General features: G+C 40.6%; 1 protein-coding gene across 3 annotated transcripts in view; it reads left to right on the forward strand.

Annotated features, from left to right (window-relative positions):
- Window positions 1-23102, forward strand: part of LOC310964331 (glutamate receptor 2-like) — a gene marked incomplete at its 3' end in the record, with an annotated part of 216023 nt that overhangs the window by 59036 nt on the left and 133885 nt on the right. For all 3 annotated transcript variants that reach the window (XM_083937417.1, XM_083937416.1, XM_083937415.1), the window contains exon 2: window positions 1387-1527. In XM_083937417.1, the coding sequence (XP_083793543.1) occupies window positions 1387-1527 (141 nt within the window). The remainder of the gene's footprint in view (window positions 1-1386; window positions 1528-23102) is intronic.

The following is a 23102-nucleotide window of genomic DNA, read 5'->3' on the forward strand; positions in this document are numbered from 1 at the left end:
TCTAGGAATGACAAGTAGCCCTGCGTTCTCAGAGTGCAGCGATCTAGTCGGGTAATACGGTACTATGAGCTCTTTAAGATACGATGGAGCCTTACCAATAAGAGCTTTGTAGGAAAAGAGAAGGATCCTCCACTGCCAAAGACTGAAAAATACTCACTGTGAAGTTATCCTACTGATTCACTACTCACTACACATTACTAACATTTAAATATTGCACATGAAGTGACTGAACTGAACATATGCTGCTGTTCAACACAGTAGAGTTTTAGGTGACTTTCTTATTGCTGTTGCTTGTCCTTGTATTTTTATTGATCTTACTTTTTCTCCACTATTATTTATTGAAACTTTATTACATGTCTTACTGGAACTTTTTTACTTACCCATGTTTGCTTAAAATTGTGTTGCACAATGCTGAAGAGCCACTAAACTGATTTTCATTGTTCTATGCACAATTACAATAATGATATATTCCAATTTATTCAATTATATTAAATTGCTGCAGAACTAGAACCACTCATTGCCTCATCCTCTTGTTGTGTTTGCTGCCACTGGGTCAAGGTCATACCTAGTAAGGCTTTGGCAAGTCCCAAGTCCTGGCCTGTACTAGATGGTGTAGTCATAATTGGCCAGCCATGCTTCCCATCTCTGCTTGAAGCATCAAGCAGAGATGGTCCATGGTCACTGTCTTTAAGTGGAACAGTGTACACAGTTACTTTAGCACTAAGCAGGTATGCTTTAAACATATCCGTTGCTTGCCCTCTTTACTGCCCAGAACTTGAAAGAGCTGTAATTAGAATTATTTCTTGCACACGCAGAGTACGGCTGGTTGCTGGCATCTGTGGTGGTGCTGCAGGTGTCTTTGCATAGAAGCTACTTGTGTTAGACGCAGTCTAGCCTAAGGTACTCACAGCGGTAAAGTATGAAGTAATTAAATAGTAATGAAGTCTAGGAAAGAACACAGTTTAATGACAGTTTTTTTTAGGGTCGGGATCACTTATTCAGCACTGATAACATGATGAATGTTAGAGCTGATTGTGAGTTGACTATATAAAAATTGGGGATTTTCAACACATTAATGTCTCTGACAAAGACAGGGAGTGATGATGTCAGCCTGTCCACATTTCACCCAGGAGAAATTGACATGCATTTTGTCTACATTGGACCTTGGTGTATGTTGAAGTGTAACCGGGCGATTGTTGGAGCACACAACTTCCTGCTTTTACAGTAAATTAAAATGCTTTACAGCGAGAGATGAAGTGATATTACTTAATAATGGTGTACAAAGTAAATGTATTTACAGTGAACTCTCTAATATGAAATTTTATATACATATTGTATACATGTATTGACTTTCTGACCATGGTCTTGTCTATGTCTCTGTCTCAGGTGGTTTATTCCCCAGGGGTGCAGATCAGGAATACAGTGCATTCAGAGTTGGCATGGTTCAGTTTGGGATGGCAGATTTCAGACTGACTCCACATATAGATAACCTGGAGGTGGCCAACAGCTTTGCTGTCACTAACTGCTGTAAGTATAAGTTTTCCTATTTTCTTCTGAACACAGTTTGGTCAAGTCAATTTTTATTTATATAGAGCCAAATCACAACACAGGTTATCTCAAGATGGTCTAGGCCATAATCTTTGAATTACAGAGACCGACATTCCCCCATGAGCAACTGGGGCAAGGAAAAGTCCTGGTCCTGAGACTTGCGGATCAAATAATAACTACTTCATCCAGTTATCCAGGTTTACATCAACAGGAGAAATAATAATTAAAGAAAGAAAAAAACATACAAGTACAAAAGAAGAAGAAAACACACAGAAGAACACACATACAGTATACATATATCTCACATGAATACGACAGGAAAAAAATAAGGGGGAAACACACAAGATAATCAGCCGTTGCCTTAGTGACAAGCGTTCCAGAGGGTCTTTATGCAAGTGTTGCCAGAGTCACCAAATGTGTCAGATTTGTGATTGTGATCCTAAGTCGGTTTCTCAAGAGGGAGTAAAGCTTATTGACATTCTGGCACAAAACACACTGGCATCTTGATCTCAATCTTGGTAGAAAACCATAAAAGATGACGCAGTAGCAGCACTCAAGCGTGATGGCATGACGTCACATATGCGACATGAAATTAATCCAGAGCCTTTCACTGAACAATCTTACAATAAAATGTCAAACTCTTTACATGAAAAATTATCATTTAATTCCACAAACATCATATGTGTAATCCAGGACATATAATCACTGGGACCAGAAAATAAATTTTCCATTTCCAAAGACACCAATGTATTTTTTTTTCCAGAGTTGAGGTCCCATGGGCTTTGCCGGAAGGGGTGGGACTAACCAGCCCTATGTCCATACCAAAAAGCAGACAAATAGATGAGATAGATAGATAGCATTTATCTTTTTTTGGTGCAGTACAGATCTCTATATGGTTTAATCCAAGTAAATATTGTGTATACAGAGTTGTTACTGTTACTGTTATTTGACTGTTTCCACCGTAATTTGCCTTTCATTGTGTGGGGTTAATGCAGGTCAAGCTGATATTTACCATCAACAAGAAGATAATCAATACATTTAAAAATGTATTCAACATATATACGTAGCATTTACATACTTTCAAGAGCATAAATCAAATTCAAAATATATAATGCAAAAACAAAATTATACTTTCAGCATGACAAGCAGGCCTAAAATAAAAATAAAACAGGCCTCCAACACTAAATGTCTTCAGGTGACGTCAATCAGGCCTTTATGTCCACATTCCATTTGCTCTCGCTGATAGTGTTCAATAGCATGCTTACATCTGGGCACTAGTGATGTCCAACGAAGCTTCATGAAGCATTTTCCTTTTCTTCTGAGTCCACTTCATGGAGCTCTCTTTTCAACAAAGGGTTGAAAACACACTGAATCACCATCCATTGAGTATTTTTCTTTAAACCAAGAGCTCCATCCAGTGGGCTCAACAAATACAACTAATGCTTCATGAAGCTTCATTTGGACATCACTACTGGGCACTTCAACTACAACCAATTGAAGTTGGGGTTAGAGGTAGAGTGGGTGCCCCATATACAGAGGATAAAAGTCAAGACTCCCACCGGCAGCCCTTTGCTGAATGTCAGCCCATCTCCCTCTCCATTTCTTGTCAATCTTCAGCTGTAGTGACTTATAAAGGTGAAAAGGCCCAAACAATAATATTTCAAAAATAAGTTCAAACAAGAAAAAGATAAAGCATCCCCCCTCTTTCTGTGGGTGGTATTTATTTTTTACAAAACAAATAATCCATAACAAATATATTTATAGTTCAAAACAAAGTAAAAGGAAAACCATGGTATTTCCATTTTTTCTCGTTCATGGGATTAAACAAAGGTATAAACGGCCATAACATACCGGGTCAATCCTTGTATCTTCCGTTCATCCATATCCGTTAAATAAAAATAAAAAAACTCGAAAAAACAAGTTAGATTTCATGTTGTAATTTTTATTTTATTTTTTGAAGTAAAACAAAACGGAAAAAACTATTTATCTAGGGCCCGAGCAGCAACGAACGTTGGGCCAGCGAAGGCCCAATTGAAATTGAAGGAATTATTATTATTTTTTTGTTGTTACTCATGCAAATAAATTGCCTTTTTGGAAGCTTTATCATATTCATCAAACTCCCCAAACTTCACACAAATTCAAGCTAAGTGAAAATTTACGTATTTCATTGTTTTCAGAAATAGGGGCGTGGTAAAACGATTCGCTAGCGCCCCCTAGAATCAGCCAGGGCGCTATGAATGAGGTACATTTACCAAAATCGCTAGGCATGTAGAATTTTTCCACACAAACAAAAGAACATCTTGGAGCCATATTGTAAACTCAACAGGAAGTCGGCCATTTTGAATTTAGTGGCGATTTTTTTACATTTTGGAGATTTGCACGTGTCATACTTTAACAAACTTCTCCTACAGATTAAACATGATCGACTTCAAAATCAGTCACTACCATCTTAAGATATGTCTGACCAACAATACTGAAAACTTTGAAATTTTCACTGTACCGTGTGGCGCCAAAGTTAAGAAATAGGAAGTTGCTGTAATTTCAACAAACATTGCCCAATCTGCACCAAATTTTTGATGCATGTAAGAGTTCGGGCCTGAAGCCTTTACATAACAATATTGACTCACAGTGATAGGGCCCCCTGCTGGCACCCTCTAAATTACAGTCCCTCCCCCAAGAGTGACATAAAAATATGAAAATCGGTGAGCATATAAAACACATTCAGACGTAAAAAAAAAAAGGTTCTTGGACCAATACCCTAAACTCAACAGGAAGTCAGCCATTTTTAATTTTCAGCTCTTATTATCATGTAGTTTTTATTCATAACATGTTTGAAATGTATAGAAGTTGCTATGCTATGTTGCTATGGCGCCGTACTAGGTGGCAGCCGGTAACAGCAGCTCCCTAGAGTTTTTAAGTTTTTAAAAAGTTTTTGTTGTGTTTGTGTTCTGGTTTTTGCTCAACTTTTGGCGACTCTTCTCCGGAGACTGGGAGAGGACGAACACCTTTCTTTTTTTTCTTTTTTTTTTAACTTTTACTGCACTTTTTGTGTTGTTTTTGTTTTTGTGATGGTTTTGCTAACCCTAGCAACGGAGGGTCAGGAGCGCATCACTGAGCGCATTGTTTACACACGCGAACAGCTGATTGCGCTGTGTGAACCTGTACTGCTACCAGGAGCCAGACCTGAGGTCCTGAAGGAGCTGCGGAGGAGACGCCGTGGCTGCAGAGCTGGAGTGAAACAGAGGGTGAAGAGGAGGAGACACAGACCGGCTGTACCGGCGATCGTCATGGGAAACGTGAGGGCTCTGGGGAACAAGACGGACGGAGATACAGCATCCTAACGCATTTATTGTCATCACTGGGGATTTTAATCACGTCTCACTGGATAAAACCCTTCCAACATTTCACCAGTATGTTTACTGCCCCACCAGAGACTGTATCACACTGGATCTGTTGTATGCAAATGCTAAGGATGCATACAGTCCCACAGCCCTCCCCGCTCTCGGAAGATCTGACCTCAACCTGGTTCTGCTGACCCCTAAGTATATTCCCCTTGTTCAGCGGCAGCCTGTCCACAATAGGAGCGTGAGGAGGTGGACTCAGGAGGCCGCTGACGCACTAAAGGACTGCTTTGAGTCGACAGACTGGGATGCACTTGTTGAGCCACATGGAGAGGATCTGGACAGCATGACCGACTGCATCACAGAATACATTAGGTTCTGTGAATACACCACCATGCCAACCCGGACTGTGAGCTGCTTCCCTAATAATAAGCCGTGGATCACCAATGACCTGAAATCCCTTCTTAACAAGAAGAAGAGGGCGTTCAGGTCTGGAAACAGGGAAGAATTGAGGAGAGTGCAGCATGAACTCAGGGATATGCTGTCAATAATATTTTCTGTTGTCTTGACAAAACAACACTTGGAGACTTCCTGGTTACTTCCTATACAAAAGTAACCCCTTTCAATCACAAGTCAGAGACCAGAGACTTTTTACGTGTCGACACGGAGAAGAGAGGAAGTCAACAAGCTCTGCCTGGCTTGTCCCTCTGCAAAATCTCTCCTGTCGTCCGCTCTCCCTCCATGTCTTTTTATTAGCTTACATGAAAAATCATTAACCAGGTACATACATGTTTTATCTTCCACTCAAGATTTCCACAATGCCACAGTGGTCTTACTCAACAAGCTTCAACCAGTTTATCTAGGGAGGTGACGTCTTTATCAGTCTTTCCCCGGACGGGTCAAATGACATGCTGGCACATACTTTGGAACCAACTCTTTGGAGGAAAAACACTCTTGATTATATGCATGAAAAGAACACTTATGATAATATTTCATACATTTCTTTAACATATGCTGAGGACCTGTGAAGACGCCTACAGGGGGAAGCTGGAGGCCAAACTCCAGCAGAACAATGTGACGGGATGTGTGGACTGGTATGAAGCAGATCACTGGGTGTAAGGTGAGCGGCAGACAGTCATCAGGCAGCCTGGAGAGGGCAAACGATCTGAACAGATTCTTCAATAGGTTCAGCTCACAGCCTTCTGTCGTCTCCATGACACCTCCAGACCCTCACACACCCTCACTGCCCCAAATGCTTCCTCCCCTCCCCCCTCAATCCCCTGCTGTGAGCTCCCCTGTGCAGCACCTCTCCTCCTCCACCTCTTCCTCCTCCAACCACTTCCACCTCCACCTCCTCCTCCTCTGCCTCCTCCTCCTCCACCTTCACCTCCTCCTCCACCTCCACCTCCTCCACTGAAGACACCAGTAGCCTCCCCCCCATGACTGTGACTGCAGGCCAGGTTAGGAGACAGCTGGAGAGACTCCACCAGCATAAGGCTACAGGCCCTGACGGTATCAGCCCCAGGATCCTGAAGACATGTGTCAGCCAGCTGTCTCCTGTCCTACAACACCTCTACAACCTGCACCTTGGTCAGGAGAGAATAGCAGTGCTTTGGAAGACTTCTTGCCTAATTCCTGTTCCAAAGAAGTCGACACCATCAGACCTCAATGACTATTGACCAGTGGCCCTCACATCTTACGTCATGAAGGTGCTGGAGAGACTAGTTTTGGTCAACCTGAGGCCGAAGGTGAGAGCCCTGCTAGACCCTCTGCAATTTGCTTACCAGCCCCACTTGGGAGTTGATGATGCTGTCATCTACCTGCTGCAACGAGCCCATTTACACCTGTATGGTGGAGGAGGTACTGTGAGAATCACATTCTTTGATTTCTCTAGTGCTTTTAAGACCATTCAGCCACTGCTACTGGGGGATAAGCTGCGGGTGATGGGAGTAGACGACACAATGATCTCCTGTATTACTGTCTGCCTGACAGGCAGGCCACAGTTTGTCCTAATGGGCAGTGTTCTGTCTGATGTGGTGGTTAGTGATACAGGAGCTCCACAGGGGACTGTACTGTCTCCTTTCCTGTTCATCTTATACACCACTGACTTTCAGTACAACACTGAGTCGTGTCACCTGCAAAAGTTTTCTAACGACTCGGCTGTTGTTGGGTGTGTAAGTGAAGGACAGGAGGAGGAGTACAGGGCACTGGTAGACAACTTTGTGAACTTTGTGGACTGGACAGAATCACCTGCAGCTGAACATCAGCAAGACCAGAGAGATGGTGACAGATTTCAGGAAGAAGAGGATGACGGCCTTCCAACCTCTGTATATTCTGGGAAAGGAGGTGGAGGCGGTGGAGGATTACAAGTACCTGGGTGTTACCATCAACCACAGACTGTACTGGAGATCTAACACTGAAGCTGTTTACAAGAAGGGGATGAGCAGACTTTACTTCCTGAGGAAGCTGAGATCCTTCAACGTGTGCAGCAAGATGTTGGAGATCTTTTATCAGTCTGTGTTGGCCAGTGTACTTTTCTTTGCTGTTTGTTGGGGAAGCAGCATTGGCGCCAGCGACACGAACAGACTCAACAAACTGATCAGGAAGGCTGGCTCTGTGATTGGCTGCAAACAGGACATTCTGGAGGCTGTGGTGGAGAGGAGGACACTGAAAAAACTGTTATCCATCATGGATAATCCTCTCCACCCTCTCCAACTCACACTGGTCAGACAGCGGAGCACCTTCTCATCACTTTTTATAATAACTATCTCACCTCTGCCTGACAGAGAACTCTGCTCTCTCTACTGTTTTTTTTGTTTGTGTTGTATACATTATTATTGTTATAGTATATTTTGCATATTTTGTTGTATATATTATTATTGTTTATAGCACACTGTGCACTGTATATATACACTATGTATATATTGGATTCTATTTATGTTATGTGCAAAGTTTTATTTGCTGACACACTACTGCTGTTTCAAAATAATTTCCCAGTCTGGGATCATTCAAGTAATTCTATTCTATTCTATTATAAGTTAAATATTATGTCACCAAGCCACAAAAACAATAGCCCATTTCACTCAAAACAATATGCTGGTTTAAAATTTAAATAAAACATTTAATATAAAAAGCTGAATAGTCATTCTTCATCACAGAGAGGCTTATTGCACAGTTAAATTGGTTTATACTTGCAAACTGCAAATAGCACCAATAGTGTCTACAGCTTCAATAGCCGCCCAGGCAATGCACTGGTTTCTGCAACTTTGTCTATCACTTTGTCATTGTTTATAGACATTATGATTTCCTTCTCTGTGCATGTTAGCATGAAAGCCTCCAGGTTCTCCTGAATCATTGAGCTTCATAGCCTATTCTTGACAATCTTTAAGGTTGAGAAGCTTCTATTAGGCAACCTGAGTGATGGCGGCGGCAGTAGTTCAGTCCATAGGTGACTTGGCTGGGAACCGGAGGGTTGTTCGAGTCCCTGTGTGGACAATGAATGGAGTGTGAACTGGTGGCTGGAGATTTGCCAGTTCATCTCCTGGGCACTGCCGAGGTGCTGTTGAGCAAGGCCGAACCCCAACTGCCAGGGGCGCCGAACCATTGGCAGCCCGCTCGCTCTGACATCTCTCCATATATTGCATGTATATAGGTCTGGTTTGTGCATGTGTGTGTATATCAGGCCTGTGTGTGTGTGTAACATGTATAATAACAATGTGAATTTCCCCTTGCAGCAATAATAAAGTAATTCTTCTTCTTCTTCTAAATAGTGATGTGCAAATGAAGCTTCATGAAGCAATTTTCTTTATTTTCTCTAGTCCACTAGATGGAGCTCTCTGTTCAACAAAGGGTTAAAACACACTGACAAACACCATTCATTGAGCCTTTTTCTTTCAACCAAGAGCTCAATCTAGTGGGCTCAACAAATACAACTAATGCTTTACGAAGCTTCATCTGGACATCACTGTTCACAGAAACATATATGCCAGCCCAATCACATGGTAAGCATCTGTGAAGAGGTTATACTGTGAGAGGATTTGATCTCCGCAAATCAAGTTCCATCTCTGGTTCCACATGTGACCGTCCTTCTGTCCATTCTCCATCTCACTATCTGTCCTGACAGTGTAACTTACGAACAGCGACTTCTTCAGTTTCACTGGGATGCCAGGCTAGAAAGCTCAGTTTGTAATGTGCTAGACGTAGCTCTGTCATCGAACCTTCGCAGACATATCCTGATTTCTTGAAGTGCTGAGTTGGGGAGTAAACAATTATGCAACAGCTTTTCTAACATCTCGAATTCCAGTAGTTTGAATAAGAAAATATACGGTTTTAGTCACTGAGTGAGTAAGTGAACGCAGTATTGAAATGAGTAGAGTGAGAGAGTAGTTTGTGTGTGTGTGTGTGTGTGTAATGATCAGAAAAAGTCCCACTGGAAGTCACAGATCTTCTTGATGAATGTGCTGACATGCGAATTCACTGATGTTGGCTTCTTTTGGACCATCTTGCCACTTTTCTTGCTTTGTACCTTCTCACAGCTTGTTTTGTCCCCCTCTCAGGATAAATGTTAATGCAGCTTCTAAAAAACAATATAGAGAAACATTTTTCTTTTAGGTGATATCAATCTATGAATGCGGCATATCAATCAAGAGCCTGTTAAGTACAATGCAGTGATGCAGAATGTTGAACCATGTTAAAAAGAAGGAGTTATGGCCATAACAATATTATTAGAGGCTGTAGTTATGTTTGTAGTAGCTGTCCTTGTGTCAGGGGTACCATTGGCTATCACTACAGGTTATTGGACAATGGTGTTGTGTAAAGAAAAATTGATCATGTCAAGCTCTGTGGTACAGTATATGTTAAAAAGAAGCTACCTCTGAATAAATTCCAGCGTGCACGCTGCATCATGTTGATACTGAAGGTTTAAGTTGCTGTAGGAGAAGAAGAGTACAGCAAGCCCGAGCACGAAGGATGTTCCTTCACATGTCTGCGTCATTGGACCTAAGAAAAAGATTACAAGTTGGAAACAGTTAACAGAAATCACAAAAATAATGGAATCAATCTGTATGTAAATCTGTATGTTTGAAAAAACCTCATGTGAAATGCCAGTTAAGTAATTTGATTTGGTTTGTGTTTGTTCTTTTGCTTTGTGAGATATTATAAGTTATTATTTCCAGCCAAATTTATTATAAAATTCAACTCAATGACAAATGCACTTAAATATTCAGTTGGCAATGGCTAAGCGTGTGTGTATAGAGCACAATTACTTAAGAGGTAAGAGGCAAGTAATAGAGCATCCTGTTAAACTTACATGTTTTTTGTGTTTTTTTTTGCGTTTTACTATTAGTTTATTTTTTTGTTAAACTTACATGTGTAAGCTTTACTTAACAAACTTACTTAGCAAATTATAAGTATAACTGTCAATATTTTATTCACATTCAAAACCAGAAACTGTACTTACCAGCCACAATCAAACGTGGTGTGTCAGGCAGTGTGACATTCATCTGCACAATGGCTGGTGTGGCAGACACCTTTAAAAAAGCACTAAAACAAAATTAATTATTAGACCTTGCAGATAGAACAATGAAAAAGGCCTTGTGTAAAGAAAGAAGAACATGTCTAACTATAATATTGTTAAAACTAATAGTAATAATAGTATTACATCAGTTTGGATGATGAGGGCATCCAACGGCTCCTTGAAGTGTGCCATTTGAACCTCAAGGATGTTTGGAACAGTCACACTGCAGTCAGTTTGGAAGAGAACAGCCTTTACACCATCATTTGTTGGATTTTGTTTGAAGAACTCCATGTTTCTGTCATGCTCTTCAAGAAAAGCCTCAGTCTTTCGGAGAATTGAAACATTGGTCAGCACTTCAAAATGGGTGCACATGCTCCTTGGGAAGAAAAAAAATATGGCCATTGCTGCTTTACATATTCCAAAGCTGGCGCAGGATTGAGTATTGAGAAGAGCACAATATAAAATTGATCTATTAATTATTATTATTATTATTATTGTTATTATTATTGTCAAATAGGATTGGCATTTACCATTTGGCGCTGCAAGTATTATGCTGTTTCCATAAGTTTTAACACTTCTGCTCTTTCCATTCCTGAGGAACCTTCACATGAAAAGAGCTCCATCAGCTTTAGTCTTTCATCTTCTAGAGATGCTTCTGTCTCTTGAGGTGGAAGATCAGGTTGCCATTGTGTGCAACCGTAAGTGTCTGCAGGTCCTCATTGGGGTTTAGTCCCACTTGCATCCTTTGGAGTTCTGTGTAGAGCAAGTGTGTTGTTTCTGTTTAAATGTTCTATGCGTGTCTTCATTTTGTCAGACCACGGCAGGAATGAGGACTCAGATGCGGAGGTTCTCGAATCAACACTGAATTTATTAGCTTGACGATGGGGACATGGCACAGAAAAAAAAGCCACAAACAAAAAGCCACACACAGGCCTGAAATACACACACATGCACCAGGACCTATATACAGTACATGCAACTAGAGGAGAGATGTTAGCAGTTGGGGTTCTGCCTTGCTCAACAGCACCTCGGCAGTGCCCAGGAGATGAATTGGCACCTCCCCAGCCACCAGTCCACGCTCCATTCATGGTCCACACAGGGACTCGAAACAGCGACCCTCCAGTTCCCAGCCAAGTCACCTATGGACTGAGCTACTGCTGCCCCAAGATTATTTTTTAATCAGATATTCTAAAAGACATGTCAAGCAATCATGCAAAAACTGAAATAATGAGGCAGCTTGATTAGGGATTACTGTAACAATCTTAAATTAAAGTGAAGGGAGATTTTGAAGACATTGCTGCATTTACACGTTTATATATTTATTTGGCAAAAAGGTAAACAATTGTTTGCCTTCTAGGTAAGAATATAAACAATTATACATTATCAAATCTTGAAAAAAAATGAAGAAAATAGGTTTTCTTTCACTAAAATACGCACAAACAGCAATCACTTAACAGACTGAAATAGGCTACATCAGGGCTATTAGATTAAATTTGAATTGGGACTGGTTGACGAAAATGATCGAAAATAAGGGGCGGGAAAAATATGAGCATCACATTAATGGATATTGTAAAACAATACAGCGACATAGGAGTACCTATATTGTCTTTATTTTATCAATGTAAATAGTAGTCCTGACCTCAAAGTGGAACCTTCCGGTTCCAGCGCTGTGTCGAGCGGCAGCCAGCAACAGTCGCTCCCTCTCTTTACCGCACTTTTTAGCTATTTTATCTTATTTATTGTCTTCTATTAGTGCTTTTTTCCTGTAAGTCATTGTGCTAACCTTAGCCAACTATGTTCGTGAACTGTCTTACATGTTTTTTCTCCGTTTGTCTCATTCTTGGGACTATTTTTGCCGATCGCGTCTCCGTTTGGACGCAACAATGCAGCGGCTCCATTGTTTACACCCGTGAACAGCTGTTGTCGCTAACACCAACGGCACTAATGTGGGAGAAGCCTGAAATCCCCAAAGAACTGAGGAGAAAGTACAGGGGATGTAAGGCTGGACGTAAACACCGGGAAAAGAAGAGGAGATATAAACCATCTCTCCCTTCCATCACCATGGGGAACGTAAGGTTGCTGGCTAATATGATGGACGAGCTGGCGGGCCTGGTGAAGACTCAGTGGATGTATCCTGTGAGCTGTGTGCTGTGTTTTACGGAGACGTGGCTCCACGAGGACATCCTGGACTCTAACGTAACTAATGACGGCTTTCAGACTGTTCGGGCGGACAGGAGTCACCGTGAGAGTGGCAAGAGGAAAGGTGGGGGACTTGCTATTCTTATTAACAACAAGTGGTGTCATCCTGGACACGTTCCTGTAAAGGAGCTTGTGTGCAGCCCGGACATTGAGCTGCTCACCGTGACTCTGCGGCCATACTATCTGCCGAGAGAGTTTTCACACGTGTTCGTCCTGGTTGTTTACATTCCTCCGACTGCAAACGCGGTGCGCGTGAGTGACGTCATCCACACCGTTGTCGCGGGCCTTCACCCAGATGCATTCATTGCAATATCTTCAACCACATCACTCTGGCTGCAACACTGCCCACTTTCAAGCAGTTTGTGGACTGTCCCACCAGGGAATACAAGACACTGGACCTGCTGTATGCCAATGTTAAGGAGGCTTACAGCTCCACTGCCCTTCCTCCTCTTGGAAGATCGGACCACAACCTCATCCACCTGCAGCCCCTGTATAAGCCCCAAGTCCAGTGGCTTCCTGTGACCACCAGGACTGTGAGGAGATGGTCACAGGAGACCGGTGAAGCTTTACAGGGCTGCTTCGAACTTACAGACTGGGATTTTCTCTGTGATTCACATGGAGAGGACCTTGATGATCTCACGGACTGCATAACAGGGTACATCAATTTCTGTGTGGACAGCGTTGTTCCTACAGTGACTGTACGCTGTTTCCCAAATAACAAGCCGTGGGTCACCAGAGACATCAAGCAGATGTCACAGCATCAACAACTCTCACCCTCTCCACCAGCTGCTGACCTCCAGCAGAAGCACCCTCAGCCACAGATTCATTCTCCCCCGGTGTAACACTGAGTGCCGGAGGAAGTCCTTTCTTCCAGTGGCCATCAAACTCTATAATTCACCCACCCCCCCCCCCCCCCCCCCCCGGCCAGGTAAGGAACAGTGGAGACACTGTATCCTGAGAAAATGTCACTTTGTCACTTTATAACACCACTGCATCACTTTATTTAGTTGTATTGTAACTTACTTCAGTCAGAATGCTGCTACACTTTACTGTGGTTTACTGTAACTAACTTACTTCAGTAAGAAAGGCTGCTACACTCCACTGTACTTTATTGTAACTTACTTCAGTAAGAAAGGCTGCTACACTTCACTGTACTTTACTGTAACTTACTTACTTCAGTAAGAAATGCTGCTACACTTCCCTGTACTTTACTGTAACTTAGTTCTGTAGGAAATGCTGCTCCATTTTTAACACTGTTTCAATTATCGCACCTTATCACTTATTTAGTTTGTACTTATTTCATTTCAATATGCTGCTAAACTGCACAGAGCATATTGTTGTATATTGTATATACCTACGCTTAACCACAATGTCTGTTGCACTTTGTCACACTTAGTTATTGTTTGATTTATTTTATGTTAGCTTTATTTTATTTGATTATGTTAGATTATTGTCACTCTGATCCTTTCGCATCTTTGTATTGAAACTGTTGCGCAATAATTTCCCTCGGGATAAATAAAGCTTCTTGAATCTTGAATTGAACAAGCTTGTCAGAAAACAATCCTCGTTAAATGAACAAACCTGTGAACCAGAGGTTTTCACTCAATTATTGGACCAAAATACAAGTTTGAGGCTCTTGTCCTTTACTTGAGTACTTTATTTACATGCTACTTCATACTTCTATTCCACTACAAATCAGTGGAAATATTCTATTTTTTACTCCACTACATATATCTGATTACTTCAGTTACTAGTTACTTTACCAGGCTTTCAAGCACATATGAAACATTAGTTCATTCATCAAAAACTAGACTGACAGAAATTAACGTAACATAAATGCAGCATGATTCTTTTGAAAAAAATGCCTTATTAACTTATCCTCTTTACACACCGATATGGCTGCAGAGTAAACACAGGCTTCATAGTGACAGAAACTAAAACTTCCCTGTCCATTCTCTGGTGAACTGGTGGTTTTCTGTGACAACCTTTATTTTTCACAGTAGAAAGAGACATTGATGTGGTGATTTAACCACAGATTTAACCAGACAGAAACAATTGAGAACAACAACTGAGCGGAGCTTAGCGAGCTGTTGCCAAGACGATTCAGAAACCCACAAAGAAGAGCGTAGTGGGAGCGTGAGTAGAGTTGTGGTAGGTGCGCGTGGAGCAAGTCTCACAGGGCGCCGGTATTTGACGCACTGAAACATAGAGCTGAGATGGACAGCTGAGAATGGACAGCGCTCATGAAGGCTTACGCTACGTTGCACCTCAACGGAATGGTAAACACGTTTCCCGAACCGTGACAAGCGTACCGAACGGGACAGATTTTTTTAATAAACCGTTCCACACCTATTATATGCATATAATCAGATTACTGTCTCCACATTTGCCACATGATATTCTAAAATGTGCAGGCCTGGGTATACAATACTTTTCGGCTCAAACAACTCTAAGTGTCTTCTAATTTCTCCCTCAATCTCTGTAGTTTAGTTAGATTCAATATTTCAGTGCAAAAGCTGGCTCCTTCATCAAGGTATGATGTCATAAGCACAACTATGCACATCATGTTCTCTTATCGGATCATATTTTGATTACACTATCAAATTGTATTTTTTTGTCAACTTTAATGTCCTCTACCATATGATTTGGTGTTCTTACTGCATCCTTACTTAGTGTATTTTCCCCATCACATGTTCTCTTCTGTTATTGGAATTATATATTTCATTTTATGTCATCTTGTTGAAATTATTTTGGAAATAATAGTCTGAAATCTGAAACCTTAATTACCTTTATGTTTTCTGCACTGCATGGGCTTTATGAACTCTTCAATGTCTTGCTCTCTCACATACTGCAAGTCTTTCTCTCTCCCTACTCCTTGCTATATCAATTTCTCCACCATGCAACAGGGAGACTGGGAAGTGCAGAGAGGATGCTCTCCCTGATCAGATCACTAGGCTCCAGAATCCAATAGAAATGGAAAGGAGTGGCGGAGTGAGATCACTGACAAGCCAAGCATATTATACTCTGGCAGAGGATAGTAGTCAAGAAGACTAGTATGATTAGTGCAGACATAGTTTGTACTTTCTGTGAGACAAGAAATCCCCTGATCAACAAGATGGACAGATTGGCATTTTTCTGTGACAAAGCAGACAGCAGTAGCATTGTGAATTAAAATCAACTTAATCCTGCCAATGACAAGTCCTTCATCATTTTCCTCCAGGATAACACACATGTTCTTTTTATAGTTTGCCTTTAAAATTAACTTCATGTGCTGCAACAGTACTGGTTGGCGGAAAACTAAGAGAGGCAACTGATTCTTGTATCTTGTCACTGTGGTCCCTTTACAAAAAAGTCTGTGCCTCTTTCAATGGCAACACATGGTGGGAGGATATAACCAGCACTAAGGTTAGCTTTCAGAAGCTGATGGCTTTCAGCAAGGGTGGAGCAGAGGTTCTTTAGGTTGTGCGGTTTGCGAGCACATTGTTTGAAATAAGTATGCTTACTCTCAAATCGTAGAGTCCATAAACATATAACAATGGTTAGGTTGGGATAATGAGACAAATAAGGACGTTTTGGTTTGAGTGGCTGATCTGGAAAACTTCCCTTTCTGCTTTGGCAAACAAATCAGCTCAATGATTTGTCTGAGCTGCAGCACCAGTTGCCAGATATCATTGTCTATTGGGTCTATTTTATGCCAGGTTGGCATACGTGGAAGTAGCAAAGATCATTGAATTTTGCATCAAATTTGATGCCTGCAGATAACTTTAAGCCTGATGTACCCAACTGCTGCGCATGGTCATTGTAGGGTTCAGCTGTCTTGATTGAGGCTTTTGCCAAGGTAAAGAAAGTAAAAGTTTCACGATCAATAGAACAGAATCTTCAGATGTGAGTACTCTAAAGTTCCCACTGAAACCACCAATATTGTGTGACCCCAAGTTGTCACCAGCTACTTTGTATCAGATTGAAACAATGCATTTTCTGCAACATTGCTACCATCCCATATATCTTCCAGTGTGTCTGTTGGTCGAGTTGGGGAAAACATCTGCTGCTTATGGGCATGCACTTGTTGTCTAACTGATCCACACTGAAAGAGTGACCTGAGTGTCTCTGAAATGGGTACATACTGGGCAAAGCATTCCTTTCCCTCTGTCTGAGACATATTGGAACAGGTTCATTGTATCTGAACTGACTACTAAAAAACTATTTTCTTTTTTTATCAGTTTTTAATGTATATGGAATTGCATGCCCGGAAAAGATCCTCCTATTTTAGGAAACCCACAATGTTATTTATAACACCCTCAGACATACAGTATCAAGAGTCACCAACTTCTCTTTTAGCGTATAAAATAAATGAGACTGGCTGACATCATGCACGTCCTGTAGATCCTCAATAATGGTCTGGAATACTGAAGATGGGAGTAATAGTTTTGCCTGCAGTTAGGTAGACTAAAGCTAAACTGTTTAAAATATGGATTCATCAGCACACTCATCTGAAAACATCTGATTGCCCCTCCTCTCTGTCAACATCTTCAATAACGCTCTCTTGTACACTGTTGGTCTTTGCTTGTCCACCTGAACACTCTGCCTTAACTTGTCCACTATCCAAGGAGCTTGTAATGTTTCTTACAGTGCAGTTTTTGTGAGTTCTTGATAAATGGGATGAAAATGTAGACACCACAAGGAACCTTTTGTCACAGTTTCTAAATGGACAAGAAGCTGTCCTGCCTTTTCTAATGTGTCCCTTAAGTGAGTAAGGAAAATTGGAAATACTGTCACAACTGGTAGTGAAAAAATCCACAGGACAAGACATTATGTCATTAACTGTGCATTGGCCTAAAAAGCCACTATCATCTGATGCCCTTTGGTATTTAGTTGGGTGATCTCTGTAGACATGTGTTTTGAAAACACTTACTTTTCGCAATATACGGTTGCAGTCAGGGAGAGCTCATTTGAAGGTCAAGTTTTGGACATTCTTTTGAATTTTCATATGCCTCACAGAGGCAAATTTTGTTTTTACAGTTATGATTACACAGTTCACGAGGAAATATTTTGGCAAATTAAATTAAAACCAAGATTTAAAAGTGTTAATTTTTCAAAAAAAATAATGAGAATTGTTATTTTTAAAAGTTTTTATTTAATAATGAAGCTATTAAGGCTGAGCAGGTTGTCCTGTGACTGTGCCTTCGTGGTGACAGAGACTGGCTGGCAGACTTGCATCAAAGTTAAAATCAACCCAAAAAAAAACACAAGCTGCAAAAACAAACTTTTCTCAGAAAAAAAAAAGATTGCTATGTCAGTTGTTTTTCAAATTTTAGTTCCCTCACCTTTCACCTTCCCATGATGCTCAGCTGTTTACAGTAAAGTTTACAGCATAATCATGTAAAAAAGTGTCATTCTCTTAAAGTGCTGTAATTTGCTGTAATCACTTTTTTTCTCCCAGATTACATTGCAATTTACAGTATGATACTGAATGACAGTAATAGAGTAAATTACTGTTCAGATTTCACTGTAAATTTACATCAAAGGTTTACAGTGGGTATATATATTTTCACGACCGGCCCACAAGTGAAGTGAAAGGGAAGTGGGCCACCAGCTATTCTTCTGAATCTGCTGATTACACACCCTGGCCCTGTCTGTAATGATTGAAGTCATCTATATTGTCTTTTGTCCCAGTCATGTCTAATGATGCTAATATCTGTTTGACGTTACTGACACTGTTGAATTGAACTACTCACAATGTTGTACTGTTCCACCGGCTTCGTATATGTGGTCATTAATACTTAATGGTTGATTGATTTTGACATTACGTGGGTATGCGCACATTGACCCAGCCCAAAGTTAAAAATGCATAAACTTAGGCCAGCCGATTCACCCTTTTTCAGTCGTTGTCAGTTGTTATCACTGCATTAGATATAAGGCAGTATGGCCTTACTCTACCTGATACAGGGCTCTGTAAGTGTCACGCATTGAGAGTAACAGTCACGCATTTCGGTCTTTTATCACGCATTCCCGCCACACATTGTATTTCTCACACAGAAAAACATTTTATAATAAGCTGCAGCGCTGTAGTGCCACTTACCGGCCAATCAAAAAAAAAGAAAATAGCACTATTGTATCTAGGTAAGATTTAACGCAACGACCAATGAAAAAAAGTAATTTTATTCACATGATTCTTTTTTTTTTTCGTTTCGTGGCTTTATTCACACAAAAAGGCAGATTGAACAGTGATTACTGCATTTGTGCATTACTTTAGTGTGTCCGAGTAGTAGTTGAAGTAAGAAATTAAAACAATAAAATTAGATTTCTATAGAATTTACCTAATATTAAGAAAATAATCATAACATACAACTTTTTGATAGGAAACATATTTTTTAAAATACCCCAAAAAAATCACTTATGAGTTTGAGTTGTATTCCTAACTTTCTGTTTAAAAATAGGTTAATATCATGCCACAGTGTTTGACTAAAGACCATTCCCTAAAAAGATGTTGTTTCATCTGTGATCGTGTGAATGTTCTCATTTGTCCAGGTCATCGTTATACTCAAAGCAATTTCAGTCAAAGGAAACTGGACTTGGTTATTTGTCTAGGAAACCTCAGACAAAACCCATCATTTTGGTCAGACAAATAACAACAAAACCCATCGTTTGGGTTTTTGTTGTTATTTGTCTGAGGTTTCCTAGACAAATAACCAAGTCCAGTTGCTTTTGACTGAAATTCTTTTGATGATTTCATCTGTGATGTGACAAAAAGAGCAGAGAGGATCAATATTTAACAGATATCTTACAATAACATAATTAACAGGATAACATCTGTGCAATAATTCAGAGACACCTCTCGCACCTTATTTGAGAAAAGAATGTCTGGATAATAACCATGTTTTTTCACATTTTATATCCGAATACCAGTTATTCCAAAAAAATAAAGATGCAAGTTTACTAATTGTGCATCTTAGTATTAATTGCCTAATACATCTATTATTAGTTTTATACTCAAAAAAGGACATGAGATTCCTATATAAACCTCTTGTAGATTGGTAGAGAGGTTTGCCTAATAGTATCTCTGATTGCAGATGAAACCAGCCCCACCCCCCCACGTTGAGGAGAGAATGTCACTATTAACTTCAAAATTGTCTTCAAAACTTGAGAGCCCTGCTGATAGTTGTCTCAGAAGGCCATGAAATTGTAATGGTAAACTGGATCAGCCATCAATGTAGCTGTAACCACGATGCTGTATGATCATGTATGATGGCAGAAAATATGAAACCCCAAATTCCCACAGCACAAGGAAGGATGTAATAGTGGATGTGTCAGATACACATAGCACGAGTTCATGTCCAATGTGAGATGATGGTGATGATTTTAAGTTAACTTTCTTCCTATCATTCTTAAGAATTTTAACTAGTGATGTCCAAATCAAGTTTCATGAAGCATTAGTTGTATTTGTTGAGCCCACTAAATGGAGCTCTTGGTTTAAAGGAAAAGGCTCAAGGAATGGTGATTCAGTGTGTTTTCAACCCTTTGTTGAACAGAGAGCTCCATCTAGTGGACTCATTGTCTAGTGAAAATCGTCTAGCTCGATTTGGACATAACTATCTACATCTCAATATTGCCTCACAGTGGTAGCCCCCCTATTGGCAGGAGGAAAATGACAAACATCATCCGATTAACATGAAATTTCCATAGTAGTTTCTGCAGTTCGTGTATGGCAACATAAAGCATGTTTTGCGCATCTTGTATAATGGTATGGGGGGCCAATTATGCTCGCTGTAACTTTAACATACATTGACCAAACTACATCAATTTTGACAAGCATGGTAAGACTCCAGGCCTGAGGACAACTATATGGCAATAGTGACAAACCACAGCGCCACCTACTGGCAACAAGAAATCAGTGTGATATGACAAAATTAATCCGATTTACAAAGAATAGAATAGAAATCATTTAATGATCCCAAGCTGGGAAATTTCAGTCAAATCAATCAAACTTGATACAGATGAGCACAAGGCAAGTTTAGTAGGCACCGGGAACAGGGGGAAGTGCTGCAAAAGTGGGCTGCAGCCCCTCGCCCGGCGGTCGTGGGAACACGCAGGCACACCCACCGTGGTTCTGGCCGGCTTCCCCGACGCGCGCTGTGTGCGAGAGCCCGTTTATCGCAGCTTGCAGCTTTAATTACTATTATTGTTAAAAAAATGGGAGGGGAAAACAACCATATGTCTCCACTTTTGAACTGTCTGTGGTTTCATCCAATGGTTGTTTGTTTGTGTCAGTCAGGCAGGCCAGATGAGTGTGACATTGTAAAGCTAATCAGAGCCATTCCAACACAGCGGAGCTGCAGCAGCCTCTTGAGTCTATACAGTAGGCCTGGACCCCATGAACAATTGTTTGGGAATGAAGAAATAATCAAGGCTTGAATATGAATTGTGGATTGTGGATTAGAATGTATCTGTCACCATACATCTAGCAAACCAGTGTCTATGCATAAACCATTAAGGACAGCAGACAATCTCGGATTTGATATATTTGCAGAGGATGATTTATTCAGGCAAAGGTTTGTAATGCAGATAAAATCACCTGCTAAAAAGCCCAGGAATTTTTGTAAAAGCTACACTTGTACACATGTTCAATTCATAAAATAAGATGATACTTTATTCATCCCACAAAGGGGAAATTTGCAATTTGCATTTCATGTTGATAAAGTTTCAACCTTGCAAACTACAGTAGTGACTAAAGTACAACACAAATGACCCAGACCTAGTGGAGGTATGTGCTCTAATCAGACCATTTCTACTATAAATTATAAATTATTGACGTGTTATTGTAAAGTTAATGTCACCAGTTTGAACTGTTTGCATACAGAGATGTGTGAACCACATCTGACAGTTAAACAGTTAGCTTTACCCCTGAATGCTTGTGCAGCTCTGATGGTGAAAAAAGTTCACTTGTCACAAAATAAACACTCGCTTGACTTCACGTTACATCCGGGGGATATTTGTCTCTATCTCTACAAAGCAAATTTGGAAATGTTCATTCAACTCCCTGGGAGTTAAATTCAACACTTTCAAAGCGTCTATATTGATCCACTCTAAATCGAGTTAAAGCAACACTTTTGAAAGTGTTTAACAGTTAACTCCTGAGTTGGAACAACACGCTCAATAGTTGAAAAGTTAACACTGGCAGTGTAGTGTTTTTTTTTAAGCACTGAATTAGGGTGAATTACATTAACACTGTGGAGTGTTGTATACAGATGTTCATCCTTTCATTTGACCTAAGCTCTCCGAGTAAAAGCCGTAGCAGCATTAAGGGGGGTCAAACGTGATTTTTTTTCCTTTTCATTTTACTGGCTGCAATTGCTGCAGTGCCCACCAGGTGGCACATTTGAGCAGCTCAGATGAGTTATACAGTTTATGGTACAGACGGCAATGGGAGAAATGAGATGAAAACAATTGAGGAATGAATCCCAGCACTCAAATCATCTGCTGGACTTTTGCAGTATACTTACACATTACAGAGTCTTAATGTCATAGTGGACATGATATTTTATGTGTTATGTTCATAGATGTATAATAAAATACACATAAGCCTTCTTTCATACAGTTTATGTTCTCAATCTCTAGTTTCAAGTCTTCTTCAATACAGCAGTGAGTTCGGTTAGTAAATTATGAACCCATTTAGAGTAAAAATAGATCATTGAGGAGTGGATGCCTTAGGGCGGGGTTGCATTGCCACCTGTCAGTCAGGATTTGTGTACACATAGTTGTATGTGTATCCATGGCACTGTGGACATTAAAATAGCCGTGACTTGTTTCTAGGTGTTATCTGTGATAATGTCTCAGGACTTCGACCCTCTCAATGGCCCTCATTTATCAAACGAACGTACGGCAGAAAAACGTGCGTACGACCATTTCCTGGCAAACGTCGGCATTTATCAATTTGGACGTGAGCGGGAGCTACGATCAAATCTCACGTCTGGTCTGAGGTCGTGTAAGCAAATTTGAGCCTGTGTATTTGCGGTGCAGCACAGCAAAATCTGGCTGAAAATAATGAACAAACCTCAGCTGTCATTAAGCATAACCAGTCACATATTAAGAACAGATCAAAACGGATTCTTAAAACGAATAAGAAAAAATAAAATTGTGGCTGGAGCGATTGATTGTACTCATGTGCGTCTGAAGGCACCATCCATGAATGATTATGCATTCATCAATCGCCAAAACTACCCCTCGATAAATGTACAGGTGATTTGTGATGTCAAGCTATCGCTTTTTAACGTGGTGGCCAGATGGCCGGGGGAGGGGGGACACACGATTCTTTTATATTTCAAAACAGCTCGGCTCCAGCCCCCCGTGACCCCAACAGGGACAAGGTTGAAGATGAATGAATGAAAAGAAAAGCGCACTGCAGAGCCAAACTCGACTCCTCGGTTGGTGGCTACCCTTGATAAATTGCATTAAATCAAACAAGGTATCAGATGATTAACATCTTGGTATGGTTCTTCTAG

The sequence above is a fragment of the Echiichthys vipera genome, assembly GCF_963691815.1.
Source record: "Echiichthys vipera genome assembly, chromosome: 2".
NCBI lineage: Eukaryota > Metazoa > Chordata > Actinopteri > Perciformes > Trachinidae > Echiichthys > Echiichthys vipera.